The sequence below is a fragment of the Rhinolophus hipposideros genome, assembly GCF_964194185.1.
Source record: "Rhinolophus hipposideros genome assembly, chromosome: 7".
NCBI classification, from domain to species: Eukaryota; Metazoa; Chordata; class Mammalia; order Chiroptera; family Rhinolophidae; genus Rhinolophus; species Rhinolophus hipposideros.
The window spans coordinates 57,923,208-57,937,277 of record NC_138053.1 but is presented as its reverse complement, the minus strand read 5'-3'; the positions used below and the strand labels follow the sequence as shown (position 1 = coordinate 57,937,277).

General features: G+C 40.4%; 1 protein-coding gene across 7 annotated transcripts in view; it reads left to right on the top strand.

The window, feature by feature from the left end:
* The window catches only part of MAST4 (microtubule associated serine/threonine kinase family member 4), a gene marked incomplete at its 5' end in the record, with an annotated part of 545,031 nt that overhangs the window by 135,425 nt on the left and 395,536 nt on the right, over positions 1–14,070 (top strand). For all 7 annotated transcript variants that reach the window (XM_081053918.1, XM_081053916.1, XM_081053917.1 and 4 more), the window contains one exon: positions 13,418–13,571. In XM_081053918.1, coding sequence (XP_080910044.1) covers positions 13,418–13,571 — 154 coding nt within the window. The remainder of the gene's footprint in view (positions 1–13,417; positions 13,572–14,070) is intronic.

Here is a 14,070-nt window from a genome sequence, read left to right as displayed (position 1 = left end):
ATACCTTGGGCAAGCCACTTAAACTCCCTAAGCCTCAGTTTCTTGTCTATAAAATGGGGATGAAAACAATACCATATTGGAGGGTTGTTTTAAACATTAAATGAGACAATGTGCCTAAAGCACTTAGGATGGTGCCCGCCCATAGCAGGTGCTGTGCCTAGCTGGGGGTGGGCCTGGTGGATTGAGACCGTGGGGAAAGGGGACTTTGACCACCTACCTTATTTGCTTTTCTTCAAACATGCTGAACTTATTCTCACATCAGGGCCCTGCACTTGCCATTCCCTGGGCCTGGAAGCCTCTTCCCCTTCCCCTGCACAGTTCTCTCTCCCTCTCTCCTTCCCTTTAGTTCCCTGTTCAAATGGCTTCCTTTCAGAAAGATGACCTCTCATCACCCGTATCATAGAGTGGCCCTCTTTTTCTGTCTCGAATCCGATTGCTTTTTTTTCACAGCTTTTACTACCACCTGAAGAGAGTAATTTTGCTTTGACAATTTTTTTCTCCAGAGTGTTTGGCACATAGTAGATGATCAGTGAATTTATTGAAGACATCAGGCACTGGCAAACTTGTTCAGTCAAGGGCCAGATCGTAAATGTTGTAGGCTTTGCGGGCCATACGGTCTCTGTGAGAACTGCTCAGCTCGACTGCTGTAGGCAGAGTGTGGAGAGTATTAAACGAATGAGCGTGGCTGTGGTCCAATACATTTTTATTTCACATGCGGGTTGTAGTTTTCTGATCCTTGGAATATCAATGAACAGTAAAGGTCAGGAATGAACCTTTAGTGGCTGTGGTGGTTTGAGCTTGGTGAGAATGGGGCCTCTTAGCAACAGAGGTGATGATAGCCATTAGAGGAATATGTGGAATTGGAGGACAAAACAAATCCATTGCCCTGGTGGAGAGGCAACCTGGCTTTTGGTCGCCACGATGATACAATTGATCGCAGGATCGTGTGTTCCTGTGCTTCGCCAGCCAGACCAGCACAGTGGGCCTGGCTCATCAACAAAAGCTCTGCTTTCATATGGTGTGAACCGCTTTTTGTTAATCTTTAAATAGACACTTACGTGGCAAACGAATTCATTGTTTAAAATCCCCACATATGGAGAAGAAATCTAATTTATCTACCTGTAAGTTCAGGCTTTTATACACGAGAGCTGTAGGTTTATTGAAAGGAAGGCTGTCTCTGTGTCCGCTTTGTCGAGTGCTCTGTTTTCCAGCAGATTTCAAGTTCAAACTTTAAACTTTTCCTCACTGAGTGTGTCTCTTAGTTTGAGCTTGTAGATCCCCATGTAGTCAACGCACAGCCCTCCTACCAGTGAGTCTCGGGAAAAAATGAGAAAATAAAGACCTGGGGCGTGAGAGCTGGAGCTGGGTCAGATGCTGACTGTAAAGTTGCTCTCTGGGTTCATCTGCCCGAGTCTATTTCAGACATCTGGGAACATCTTATTTGTCTTTCGCTCCTGTGACCTGGAGAAGAGTTTTCTTCCTGCCAAGCAGGGGCATCAGAGCAGAGGGCTTCTCTTTGGAATGACACGTTTTCTTGAGGAATAGATAAAAACATGTGAGGACGTTCCGGCAGTGGTTGGTCAGCCAATCAGACTTTTAGATGAGAGTGGATTCAGTGATTAGAGTGATCAAGTTACTCACGTGCTCATCCCCAAAGGAATGTCGAATATGAACAAAAGTTATGATGGATTCATTTCCTGCAGAATGTCCCAAGCTATTAATTGCTCTGCTTTCTCCATTTTCTTCTGTCTCACTCACTGCATTTCCCACCCTCTTCCTTCTTCCTCTTTTATGTCTTTCGGTGTCATTTTCTCCTTCCCATGTTTCTGCTTCGCAGGGAGGCTGGCAGGTTAGACTTGGCCTGACTGTTGGGGACTGGGACCCTGGTGGTGGACAATGCCTTGGGATTCAGCTGTGGGATGATGTGATCTGGACAAAGGAGAGCTGAGCTATTCACACCACTGCTTAAACCCAGAGTGCAGCTCCCAGCAGAGGCAGGGAAGATTTGTGGCAGGTCACTGGGCAGGCAGGTAGCACCGAGGCCCAGCACCATGTCAGGATGTGGTCCCCAGTAGCTACATTTCCGAGGCAGCAGTCAGTCAGTGCAAGACTCTGGACACAAGGCATCCCCCAGACCTCAAACTCTTGGGGTGCAGGTTGGGGAGACAGGGTAGACATCAGGGCAGGAACCTGGTCAGGTAGAAATCTAGGAGTAAGATGGATTTGGTGCTGAGCCAGGGAGCTCCTGACTTAAGGTCTTGGAATTTATTGTTTCATGATTATGAAATATATTTATTTATATTTAATAATATATTCATTATTTATTATAATTGTTTGTTATTTTTGCTAAGAAAGAAGACGATTGGTCTTAGGCTCTATGGTGGGAAGAAACCCAGAGAGGAAGGGTGAGGTGACCTGGAGACATGAGCCAGGCAGGCCGAGAACTTCCTCGAACAGCTCTCGTTCATCACTTTCACCTCATTCTCTCTTCCTCTTCCTCTTCTTCTCCCTCTGTCCTGTCATTCTCTTTCTTCTCCATTCCCTTCCTATTGTCTGATTATTTTTTTCCCTCTTTAAGAAGAAGTCAGGCTGATAAAACCAGTTTGCATGGCCCTGCAACACCCCCACCCCCAGGGCTCTACTTTTAGTTCTGTTACTATTTGACATTTTCTTACTGACTGTTTTTCCTGTTCTCCTAAATTATTTCCATTTTCACCAGGTGAGGCCCGGAAGCTACTGAGAACTCGTGACCCAGGATTCTTAGGAATGCTTTCCTTAAGAATGTGTATTTTGCCTCTTGGGTCAGAGTTCAGTTTGCTTCTGCTATGCACAGGAGACTTGCTCAAACAGCCTGTTTTTTCTCTTAATGGAAAATCATGAAATGAATATTAATTTATATGTTTGTCCAGTTAAAGAGCTTAAACATTATATTCGAAGCAAAGCATATTTTGAAGTTTTTCCCAGAAACTTGTATAAAGTTTAGTTTTACATTCCGTGGATGTTATTGAACAGAAGTGCCAGTCCTTGATTATTTTCTATTATGGTTCTGATAAAATGAATTTGGCTAAGAAAGAATAGGGAAGGAAAAGGGAATAAACATTTGAGTGCCTCCTCTTGCTAGGAGCTTTCTATTGATCTGTTAACATTATCCACAAGAATTCTATGAGGAAAATATAACTATCCGTTTTTATAGATAAAATTATAATTTGTCCTCTTTATATGACTGATAAGGAGCTGAATGTGATCCCAGCTGTGGGCCTACCTCAAACCGTGCCCTTCCTCCTCTCCACTGCTCTCTGTTCCCCTCAGGAAATGGGATGTGATGCATTGCTCATGGTGAGAGAGTTGGTACCTAAAGATAGATGGTTAAGATTATAAAGGCCCCAGTCCTTTTGGGTGGTACCAATGGTGGGGGAAACAGTGCTCTGTCTCTCTTACACCTTACAACATGGTGGATGCATTTGAAAAGCCCCAAGCCAGAGGGCAAATTAGAAACTGTTTGCACACCACTCTGTTTCCGTTCCTGGACTGGCTTCTGGGTACCTGAGAAGACCATAATGTATGTGAGTAAGTGCAAGTTTACTCCTCCTACCTTTTAGGCATTCACACCAGCATTGCTCAGCCAACATAGCAAGGAAAAGAAATTAGCTAGGTGCTGGACCACAACTCTGCTCAAAGCCACTGTCGTCCCCATAACTGACTCTGTCCCCGCATTTGCCATGTTGTGTTATGGTTGTGTTTTTGTGTCTGTCTCCTGCTCTCAGGTAGAAGTGTCCTGAGGAAGATGACTGTATTCTTTCCGCTCTCTATCTGCAGCCTTAGCACAATGTCTAGTCCACTAGACATCTGGCTAAATATTTTTCTTTTTAAAGAACTCTGGAGTTGAAAGACCATGTGTGAATAAAAGCCCAAAGAAAAATCACACAAGTTGATGACAATACAGTGATGGATACCAGTGAGGTTGCAGGAAGTACAGTGAGTAAGGGAGCAAGACGTGATGGGCAGGAGATTGTAGGTCTGAGAATTTGGGTCCTGATCTGCAATGATATACCACCTACCTTTGTAAGTGTGGACAGTAGATGTGCCTTGTCTGGACTCATTCTTCCAAAAAGCAGCCAATTGGTTTTTAGGTTCTTTCCACTGCTAATATTTTGTGGTATAATTCCAACTTGAGGATGCAGCTATACAAGCCCCAGAAACCTCTGTGTATGCTGTCAGTTAGGGTTGAACTAGACCATTCAGATTGGTTGACACCAAGGTCTAAGACCCAGTCTTGTCTGGAGAGACTTCCTAGACCAGGGTTGGAAGAGCAATGGGTGATAAAGCCCCACTTCATGCCCTTGAGCACGAGTGGCATGAGAATTACAACCAGAAATCATGGAAGACAAAATTAGGATTAACTTTCTGGGGCTGCATGTGCTTTGCCACCAGGAATCCCTCTCTAGGAGACAGTTTGGAACACTGGAAGGCACATGGGCTTTGGAGTTAGGAATCTTGGGCTTGATTCCTTTTGTACCTCCTGTGGAGCTGATAACTTTGGAGGAGTTAATCTTTCTGAATCTGTTTCCTCGCTGGTAAAATGGGAATAAGCATACTACCTACCCAGGGTTCTACTGTCTCTGCCAGAGGGGGAAGTGGACATATTTTCCCCTCTGACTTTTTACATGGAAGGAAAATGACTGCTGAGGGGTATAGTATTCTCTTCCTGCTTTGTTAACCATGGTCAGAATCTTTACTTATGTCTGATGGGGACAGGATGGTACCAGGGGAATAATGACTGCAGATAAGTAAACAGCTCCAGGCATAAATTAGCTGCCTAAATAAAGGTCAGGGAAACATGTAGAATATTAAAGTGACAGGAAAACGGGTGAAACATATGCAAAGTCAAATCCACGTATGCTCTGAGCTTTCCCCAGTGTCGTTGCTCTTCAACTAAACTTTGAGAAGTGCTATGTTTTTAAAACCTGCAGTACAATGTTTTCAAAACTGTAGCATGTAATATAAAAAAGCTCTATTTCTTTTTTATACCTGTACGCTTATCGAACTTTGCTTATACCTGTAGACTTATTGCTTAATGTAAACATGACAGTAACAACTAAATGCCTGCTGTGCCATGCTCTGTCCTTGGGATGTGGTCATGTTGCTAGTGGTGGACGTGTGTGTGTGTGTGTGTGTGTGTGTGTGTGTGGAGAGATGTTCATAAGCAACAGAATTGACTTTCTTGAAGTTGGGTTGACAGACAAAAGTGAGATAGTGTTATCAAAGTGCTGATTTACATATTTCTCTTGGAAGGGAAGAAAGAAAATCAATTCTCTTCAGAAATGAAACTAGTGATGCAGCTCTGTTTAAGTGAATGCCATTGTAGCTTGATGTATATTGAGGTGTTTCTGAAACACTTTTTATATTGCTAATTGAAATTTATAATTCAAAGAATTAATTACGGAACTGAAGATAGAAAATTACATTGGTATCGAGTACATCTTCTAGTTTAAATACATTCTATTGATGTGTTATTTTTCAAAACATGGACGTACATTGAGAAAGTGAATTGTAATAAACAGCTAAATAGGCTCGGTAAATTAATGTGGCTCAGGAAGTTATTTGCTGAACAAATCTTGTTGACACGAACATGTTTTGCTAAGATTCTATCTATGCTCTTCCTCTGTCCCCCTTGTTCTCAAAAGGTTTTAGGATAATCTACAATAACAGATAACTCAGCAAGATGAATAACTTAAAAACAGGTGAAGATAGACAAAAGGAAAGTAAGTATAGAGCAGTGGCGTCGATGACATTTTGCGCCACATAACTCTTTGTTGTTGGGGGCTGTCCTTTGCACTGCAGATTCTTTATAGCATCTGTGGTTGCCAGCCAGTAGATACCGGTGGCATTCCAGCTAAGCTGTGACAACCGAAAATGGTTTTGACATTGCCAAATGTCCTCTGGGTGGCAAAATTACCACAAGCTGAGAACCACTGGTATAAAGTGTCTTAGGACGAACTACTATAACAGACTACCTCAAACTAGGGGGCTTATAAACAACAAATTTATTTCTCACAGTTCTGGAGGCTGAAAGTCCAAGATCAGGGCTGTGGAAAATTCAGTATCTGGTGAGGGCTCACTTCCTGGTTCAAGGACAATCACATTTTAACCGTGTCCTCGCGTGGTGGAGGGTGGAAGGTGCAAGGCAGTTCTCTGTGGTCTCTTTTATACGGACACTAATCCCATTCATGATCTAGTCACCTCCTAAAGACCCCACCTCCAAATACCATCACTGTGAGGGTTAAGGTTTCGAAATATGAATTTGGGGGAAACACAAACATGCAGTTTATAGCAGAGGGCAAGGTGAAACCAGAATGAGATCAGTGTAGCACCCAGATCCATGAAGTCTTGATGGCAACTGGACATGCCCCACTTGGTCGTGACAGACTGCAAGCTTTGCCCTCTGGGTTCTTGTGGCTGAATTAGATAGCCAGGATTAATTATGGGGTTGATGGTGTTTTCAGGCTAAATCATACCTTAACTTAGCAGAAGCACAACTGTTTCTAACGTGAAGCAGTGACAGCATTTTCTCCAGGTTTCTATCTCCCCAGCGAGAATGAAGCTCCTGGTAAACAGGGATATTTGTCTATTTTGTCCAGGGCTGTGCCCAGAGGAATACCTGGCACACAAGTTGCTTAATAAATATTTTTTATAAAGACATAAGACTATAAGGAGAATAGTGTTTATAGGTCCTTCCTTACATGTTTATAGAACAGAGTGGCATGATTCATAGGGCTATTTCTTATATTATTATTAAAAGGAAGCATGCATTCTGGGTGGCATAATCTAACATGAATGTCCGTAAAATCAATTAAATGGGCCTCAGAACGATGCGGTTCAGGATCGTAGCTCTCTCAGTGTCTGACTCAATCAATAGTTAGGTTTTAGGATGCTGGGATGGGGTGGTTGCATATTCTCCAGGCAGCAGCGAGTTTATTAAACATTAGTTAAGGCTAAGGGAGGGGGGAACGAGTTTAACTCTGGTGACAGTTATCACCAGCTTTATTAGTGATTGAGTGCCTTTACATGGCAAGCACTGTGTGGAGCCCTTTTCGTCCATCATCCCTCTGCATCCTCACCACCCCCAAGGTTTGTACTTCACAGAAGAGTTAAGGGGCTGGCTCAAGGCATGGTGCTGGGATTCTTTCCCCGACAATTCAAATGTAGGCTATACTCCTCACTGCTCTACTGCTCTGCCTCATGCCCACTGAAAACCTCATAGCAGTGGGTGATCAAGCCCCAGGAGTTCACGTTCTTGAGCACAGCATGAGAATTACAGCCAGAAATAATTTTAAAGCAGTTCAAACTATGTTCTCATTTGAGCCATAAAGGAAAAAAAAAAACACACAAAAAACAAAAAAAGTCCAAAAACTCAGTAAAATTGTAATCAGTTTAATTTCCTTGAAAACCACTTATGACGAAGTATACATGCAGAGACGTGTGTGAATGAGGTGACTTCCTCTATGGGAATGTTAGTAACACCACATGTGCATTTACTGTGTTCTACATACGGTTGTTAAGTGCTTTTCATATATGAATTCTTTTAATCTTCCGAGAACCTCAGGAGATAGGCAGTGTTATTGCTCACATTTTGTGGATGAGGAAACAGGCATAGAAATAGTAAAATGTCTTAATTAGGACAGGAAGTGTCGGGGTTCCTAACCACTGTGGAGTTAATAGGAATCCAGTAATGACTGTCTTGTCTTCGCTATAGAACTGTGTTCTGTCCAATTTTAAAATATCGTTTGTGGCTTTGGTTTAAAAGTAAGTAAAATCCAATTTTGAAATAAGGTCATTTCAGGTTGCCTTCTGCCTCCCTTTTGGATGGAGGTGATAGAGCAGCTCATGAAGATTACAAGCATAGTCTATGTGGTTTTATAATTATTCCTATATTTTCATATCTGTGGTTTCTTAGAATATTTAATATCAAGAAACAGAATAACTAAACAGTGTCTTCATAACCCTGTGTTCCTAGTCAGTCTCTTTCTTTCTCTCTCTCTCTTTTTTCTTTTAAACAAAAAAAAGGCTTTCCTGGTGAGCCCCACTGTGTATGCAGATGACATTGGTGATCCTTTTGAACTAATGAACTTTGGCCTCAGGGCACATGCCTTCTTGGATGGCTCTTTAAAATGCATGTGCCATGTCTTGGAAATGAGTGAGGAATTACACAAAGGAGGAATGGGGGTAGGAAAAGTCTTGGATTGATGGACACAATTGACATGATGCTAGTTAGGACATAGTTAAAAGGTCGAATAATTCATTATTTAGGAATCACCTTCAGTGGTAGCAGTGTTAAAAAATTAGCATAGCAGTTTGTATGTGAAAAAGATTCTTTGAAAAAAATGTCATTTGTTATAGCCCAAGGGTCTTTCTTTTTTTTTTTTAATACATGAAGTGTTCAATTTTGTCAAAATGCTGTAATTTCACATTAGCATTTTCACCTTGAGTAACATTTAATACAATTTTATTCTGATTTTCCTAATAATAAAAACCTTTTATGGCATGCGTTCTTTATTTATGTTATGTTTTTGACGTTATTTTTGTTATGTTTTTAACTAAACATCAGAAATTTGCAATTCATTTGTTCTCTCAACATATATTTACATGGTGGCTTTTATGTGGAACAGTAGACAAAATAGAGCCATGGATATAATAGATTAGTACATAATCTTATGTAACTTACTTTCTAGTGGGAGGAGAATAATAAACAAATATAAAAGATATAACATATGTCGTGAAAGATGCTATGAGGAAAAATAGAATAAGGAAATAAAATGGTAGATATGCTGTTCTATATGAGGCAATTAGGGAAGGCCCCCTTGAAAGAATAACGTTGGAATAGAGACTTAGAGACTGGAGGGAGCACAGCAACTGGTATCTGCAGTGTGTACCCGGCAGAGGAAATGATCAGTATAAAGTTGTTGGGTGGGAAGATGCCTGGGCCATCTGAGGTCCGGCAGCAGACCAAGGCGGACTGAGTGGAGTCGTCAGAGCAGGGATCAGAGAGGTGGGGGTAGAGGTGGTAGGACCTTGTAGGGCAATGTTAAGACTTGGGATTTTGTTCTGGATAAAGGAGAAGCCATGAAAGACTCCCAGAGAGGATTTAGAGCATCTGCCATGGGTTTCAGAAGGGTCACTGGCTACTGTGCTGGACTAGGATGGAGGTATAGAGATCTTTTGGGAGACTATTGCAAGAGAGACCTGGAGAGCAGGGACAGGATGATAGCAGTCAAAATGGTAAAATGATTGGATTCTGGCTATATTTTGACTATGAGTTAGAGGATCTTCTGATTGGATAGAGAGTAAGAAGTTTAGAATAACTGTACAGTTTGTGATGTGAGTATCCTGAAAAATGGGGTTGCCATGAACTGAAATTGGAAAAATCTCTTATGTTCATATGATCATTGTTAATATTTAGAAACTGTAAATTAGAGAACTCATGTTCTTGTGCATGAATGTGTCTGGGGATGAGGTTGGAGAAAATTGTTAGTTAAGAAGGCTGCAATTCAATATTCATCGAGAGTTGTAATATGCATTTTTAGAAAGAGATGGATATAGCCATAGAAGAAGAAACCTATGGTCCTTGTCTGGACATAGTGGCGGTACTGGTGATGGTAGAGACACTAAACAAAGTAAGATGGTAGAGACACTAAACAAAGACACAAAACAGAGTTTTGTGAATGATTTGCCTTTACTTTTAATTTATCTTCACTGATGGCAGAAGCCACAGTGTAATCATGGAGGATTCTTCTGTTTTTCTCGGCCTGATAACTTATAAAACAGAAAACAATGGGTGGAGATGATAAATTCAAAGAATATAGATGTAGAATTCTGGTGATTGGCATTTCTATAGGATTGATAATTTTGGAAACTTTCCCCCAAATCTACATCAGATTTTTAGTAGCTATTGTTGTCTATGCTGCCCATATGATTCCCATGATAAACTGCTAGCAAGAGCAGTTGTATATCATTCCCAGGTAAGTGGTATTGGTAGGTGACTTTTTGACTTCTTGTAAATTTAATAATATGCCTCTTCAAACAGTTTTGTGGCTCAAGAAACTAACATAGGAAGTTTTGAGCAAATCTAGCCCACCACAAATCAATATTTGCTATTGATGAAAGAAGTAAGCACGTATTTCTGGTGAATCTGTTTCAATCAGGATACTTTGCTTCTATCAGCATGCTAGGTAATTATGTGACAGGGAGTCAGAGTCCACTGTTAGCTTAGTAGAGAAATTAGAAGTGTTTGAATCAAGAATGTCAATCTCAGGCTTAGATGCCCTTGAACATCTGAAAGTTTAAAAACAACCTCTGTCTTTAGTTGAGCTCTTTGTAGTATGAAGACTTTGGGAATTTAGAAAAGTTGGAAAAGATTAAACTGAAATAATTTAAAGGGCGGTGTCCAAAATGATATGCTTGATGTCTACCATAAGCTCTAGGGTGTGATGAAATGTTTTTAAAGGGATCATGAGTGTTTGAATCAGGACAAAAAATGAAAAATAAATTGCAGGGCTGCAGTGGACCATTTTGAGAAGCTTAGACTAATTGTAGAAAGAAAAGTAGAGCCACTGACAACACAGCAAATTTGGAAAAATGATCTATTTAGAGAGAGCCCTGTTGGGAGTGTGATTCAATGTGAAGAAAGAAATGGGGTCCTGGCACATTGCACTATGCTTATAGCTTTTTCTACTTATATTGTTTTTGGAACATTGGCAGTCTGCACAGTTCACTGCCTCAGTTTTCCCAGATTTAAAATAAGTGCTTCACTCTTGGGATTTTTATTCTGATTTAAAACTCTGGCTTATTAATAACTTGTGGCTATATATACTATATATGTGAGAAAACAGATTTCTTTTTTATTTTCCTACACTTTCTCTTTGATCTCCTCTTTCTTCTATATTTGTTTCATATTTTGTATGGCTTTATCGGAAATATGAAGGAAAGCACATAATTTCTAATTAGGAATTATCTTTTCTCGTCTGCTTGTTTTTCTACCCTCTGTTAATTTGTGATATAACAATCTTTCCTAGATTAATTAATTGTAATTCTGCAAGCTGAAATTTTTAACTTCAGGTGAAAAATAAGTAGCAGAAGTCGATGAACCTTAAACAATAAATACTTGCATTTTATGCAGCTGCTACTAGTAATTAAGAGAAAATAACTAAGTAGAATGGACCTTAGCTCGCTTGATTGCTCTGAGGGGTTCTTGGTGCATTTACAAGACTAATAGCTATTACGGAACATTTGGGTGAATCTCTATAGCACATTGCCACCTTGTGGCTGCAAGTTTTCTTTTTAATGTAAAAGCAAATTTTTAATATTGTCTACATGATATAATCTTTGCTTTATATTTTTCATAGTATTTATACTTCACCTTGATAATTAAAGATTTGAGAAACGTCAAAAGAATAAATAGAGTATATGGTAGGACAACTTAAGAGAACATCCTTGTTCTTAGAAGAGGCATGCTGAAGCCTTTAGGGGTGAAGATAATGTTCGCAACTAACCCTATGGGTTTCGAGCAGGACAGAAAAAGAAAAGGAGAGAGAGCGAAAGCAATATGGCAAAAGGTTAAAAATTCACCATGGTAAAGGAAATATAGGTGTTCATTGTACTAGTCTTACAACATGTCTGTTGTTGCAAATTTTCTTCTGAAAAAAGTTTAAAAAATATTGGCAGAATAAAAGGAAAAAAAATGGGGTCAGGACATAAAATGGAGGCTAGAAGGAGGCAAAAAGAACCTCCACATTGTGTAACGATCTGACTACATTTGGACCACTGACGGACTCAGGCACCATGCAGATTCCCTTGTTAAAATTCATTGTCCACAAGGTCTAAGGGTAAAGTATCTTAAGACTAGACAGAAATTCCTCCTTGGAGGCCATCTTGAGAAGGACAGTCACGTAACATACAGCAGCCTGAACAATTACCTTCCAAAAGTACAATCTAGAATCCCTCTGCTTTGCTGATCTGGCTTGATCCTGGAGCAGGTACACTGCTAGCTTTTTGAAGACTCTCAGTAAAATACTAAGTGGCAATGAAATACAGTAAAGTGCTGACTGGCAATGAACTTGAGATGGTACTTATTGACAAGAGCTTGAAATCCAGCTGTTCCATGTTAGTGATGAATACAGCTGAGCTTGAGGGAGCGTTGACATCTTGTAACAGCTGAGCCAATGAGGTCTGTTCCATCTCTTAACTAGCTTGGGAGGAGTTACTCACAGGCAGGGTCAAATTTCTTTTTGTGCCATGGTTTTGAATATGCTGTGGTGCATAGATAGACAAAGGGACGACTTCATCCCTGAATTTCTTCCTCCTATATCCAAGATAGTATTAATTTTTAAAAAATCCAGAGAGTATAACCAGATGACCTTCTCTTTACCATGAAAACAAAATAAAACGTCTCAGTGAAGCATCCCTGAACATGCCTGTCATTGAGCAGTGTTACCCAATTCCTTTCTATTTTTAAATTTCTACAAAATTGGCCCTTTTCTGTGACAATTCAAATTTCCATGAATATCTTTCATACTTTTTATATCTTAATAACTATCTGGATATATGTCTATGTGCATGGATATTTTTGTCCTTAATAACTATCTAGACACACACATATATATGCATATATGCTTATTTGCAGGTGAACGTTTTAGAAGACATGGCCTTACTCAAGTATGAAAGGTTTTCTCATAAAAGCAGGACAGATCTTGAAGTGTTGTGACATAGGGGATTCTTTTGTAGAAGGTTGTCTCTTGAAGTGACTTTGGTTTCCTTGATTCTTGTGACAGGTTTTCTTTTAACAGCTATAAAGTGGTATACGGATGTATCAATTTCTACTATGGGCTGTGGCGCTTTGAAATGTCCCTTCCCTATGTCTACCTGTGAGCACCAAAAGCTTGTGAACTTTCTTTTGTGAACAATTAAAGAGTGATCTGTTGATTCTTTACAGAGCAATATTCTTTATTTTGGGGGGATCATGGCCCACAGAAAGATGTACCTTTTACATAGTTACTTAGGACACACACATATACATGTATAATTTAATCAAAAACTTCATGAAACGGTACTTCCCCTTCCTTCATCGAACTCTGATAATTTCTATTCTATTGCATTGAGAATACTGATCACCATCTATTAAATTTGATTTCATGACCCACTTATGCGCTATGACCTCCAGCTTGAAAAACTCTGCTGTTGAGATTTTGCAGCAAGCTTGACTCCCTGTCATATGGAAGACATAAATTCTCTAAACTAGCCAAATTAAAAACAGAGTTGGGAGAGAGGGATTTAGAGAAAGCAAAGGGAGGAACGTGTGACTGGTTGGTCTTTCACTCTGTGTGGAAAGTGTCCCAGCGAGTAATGCCCGTCCTTCTCTCTGCAGCTTGACCACATATTGTCCCCTCCGCCCATGCCGTGTCGGAAATGCAGCAACCCAGATGTGGCTTCTGGTCCTGGGAAGTCACTGAAGTTTAAAAGACAGCTGAGTGAGGATGGACAACAGCTACGGCGGGGGAGCCTGGGAGGCGCTCTGACAGGTGAGTCATGAGTGACACGTACATAAGAAGGAATTGCGTTTATACCTGAGAGGCTCCTGAATGGCCGTGGAGAATCAGCCTACTTAAGAATGGGCCTGCCCCTCTGCAGGCCATTTGGAAAAATCTAGTCCAATCCAGAGATCAGTTAAATTGAGAATTTTATTTGTATATACTGAAAGATAATTTGCATACAATAAAATGTGCTCATTTTTAAGTGTATATGTGATTTGGCAAATTTACATGCAAGTCTACAACCAATCAAGATATACAGTGTTACCTGTGCCCCTTTCTAGCCGTTTCCACGCCCACCCCACCGTGTTTCCCTGGCCCCAGGCAATCACAGATCTGCTTTTTGTCACTATGGGTGAGATTTAGCTTAAGAATGTTACATTGATTGAATCACACAGTACATTTGGTACCTGGCTCTGTTCACTCTGTATAATGTTTTAAAGATTCATCCATGTTGTTACGTGTATCAGTAGTGTATGTTGAACTTTAT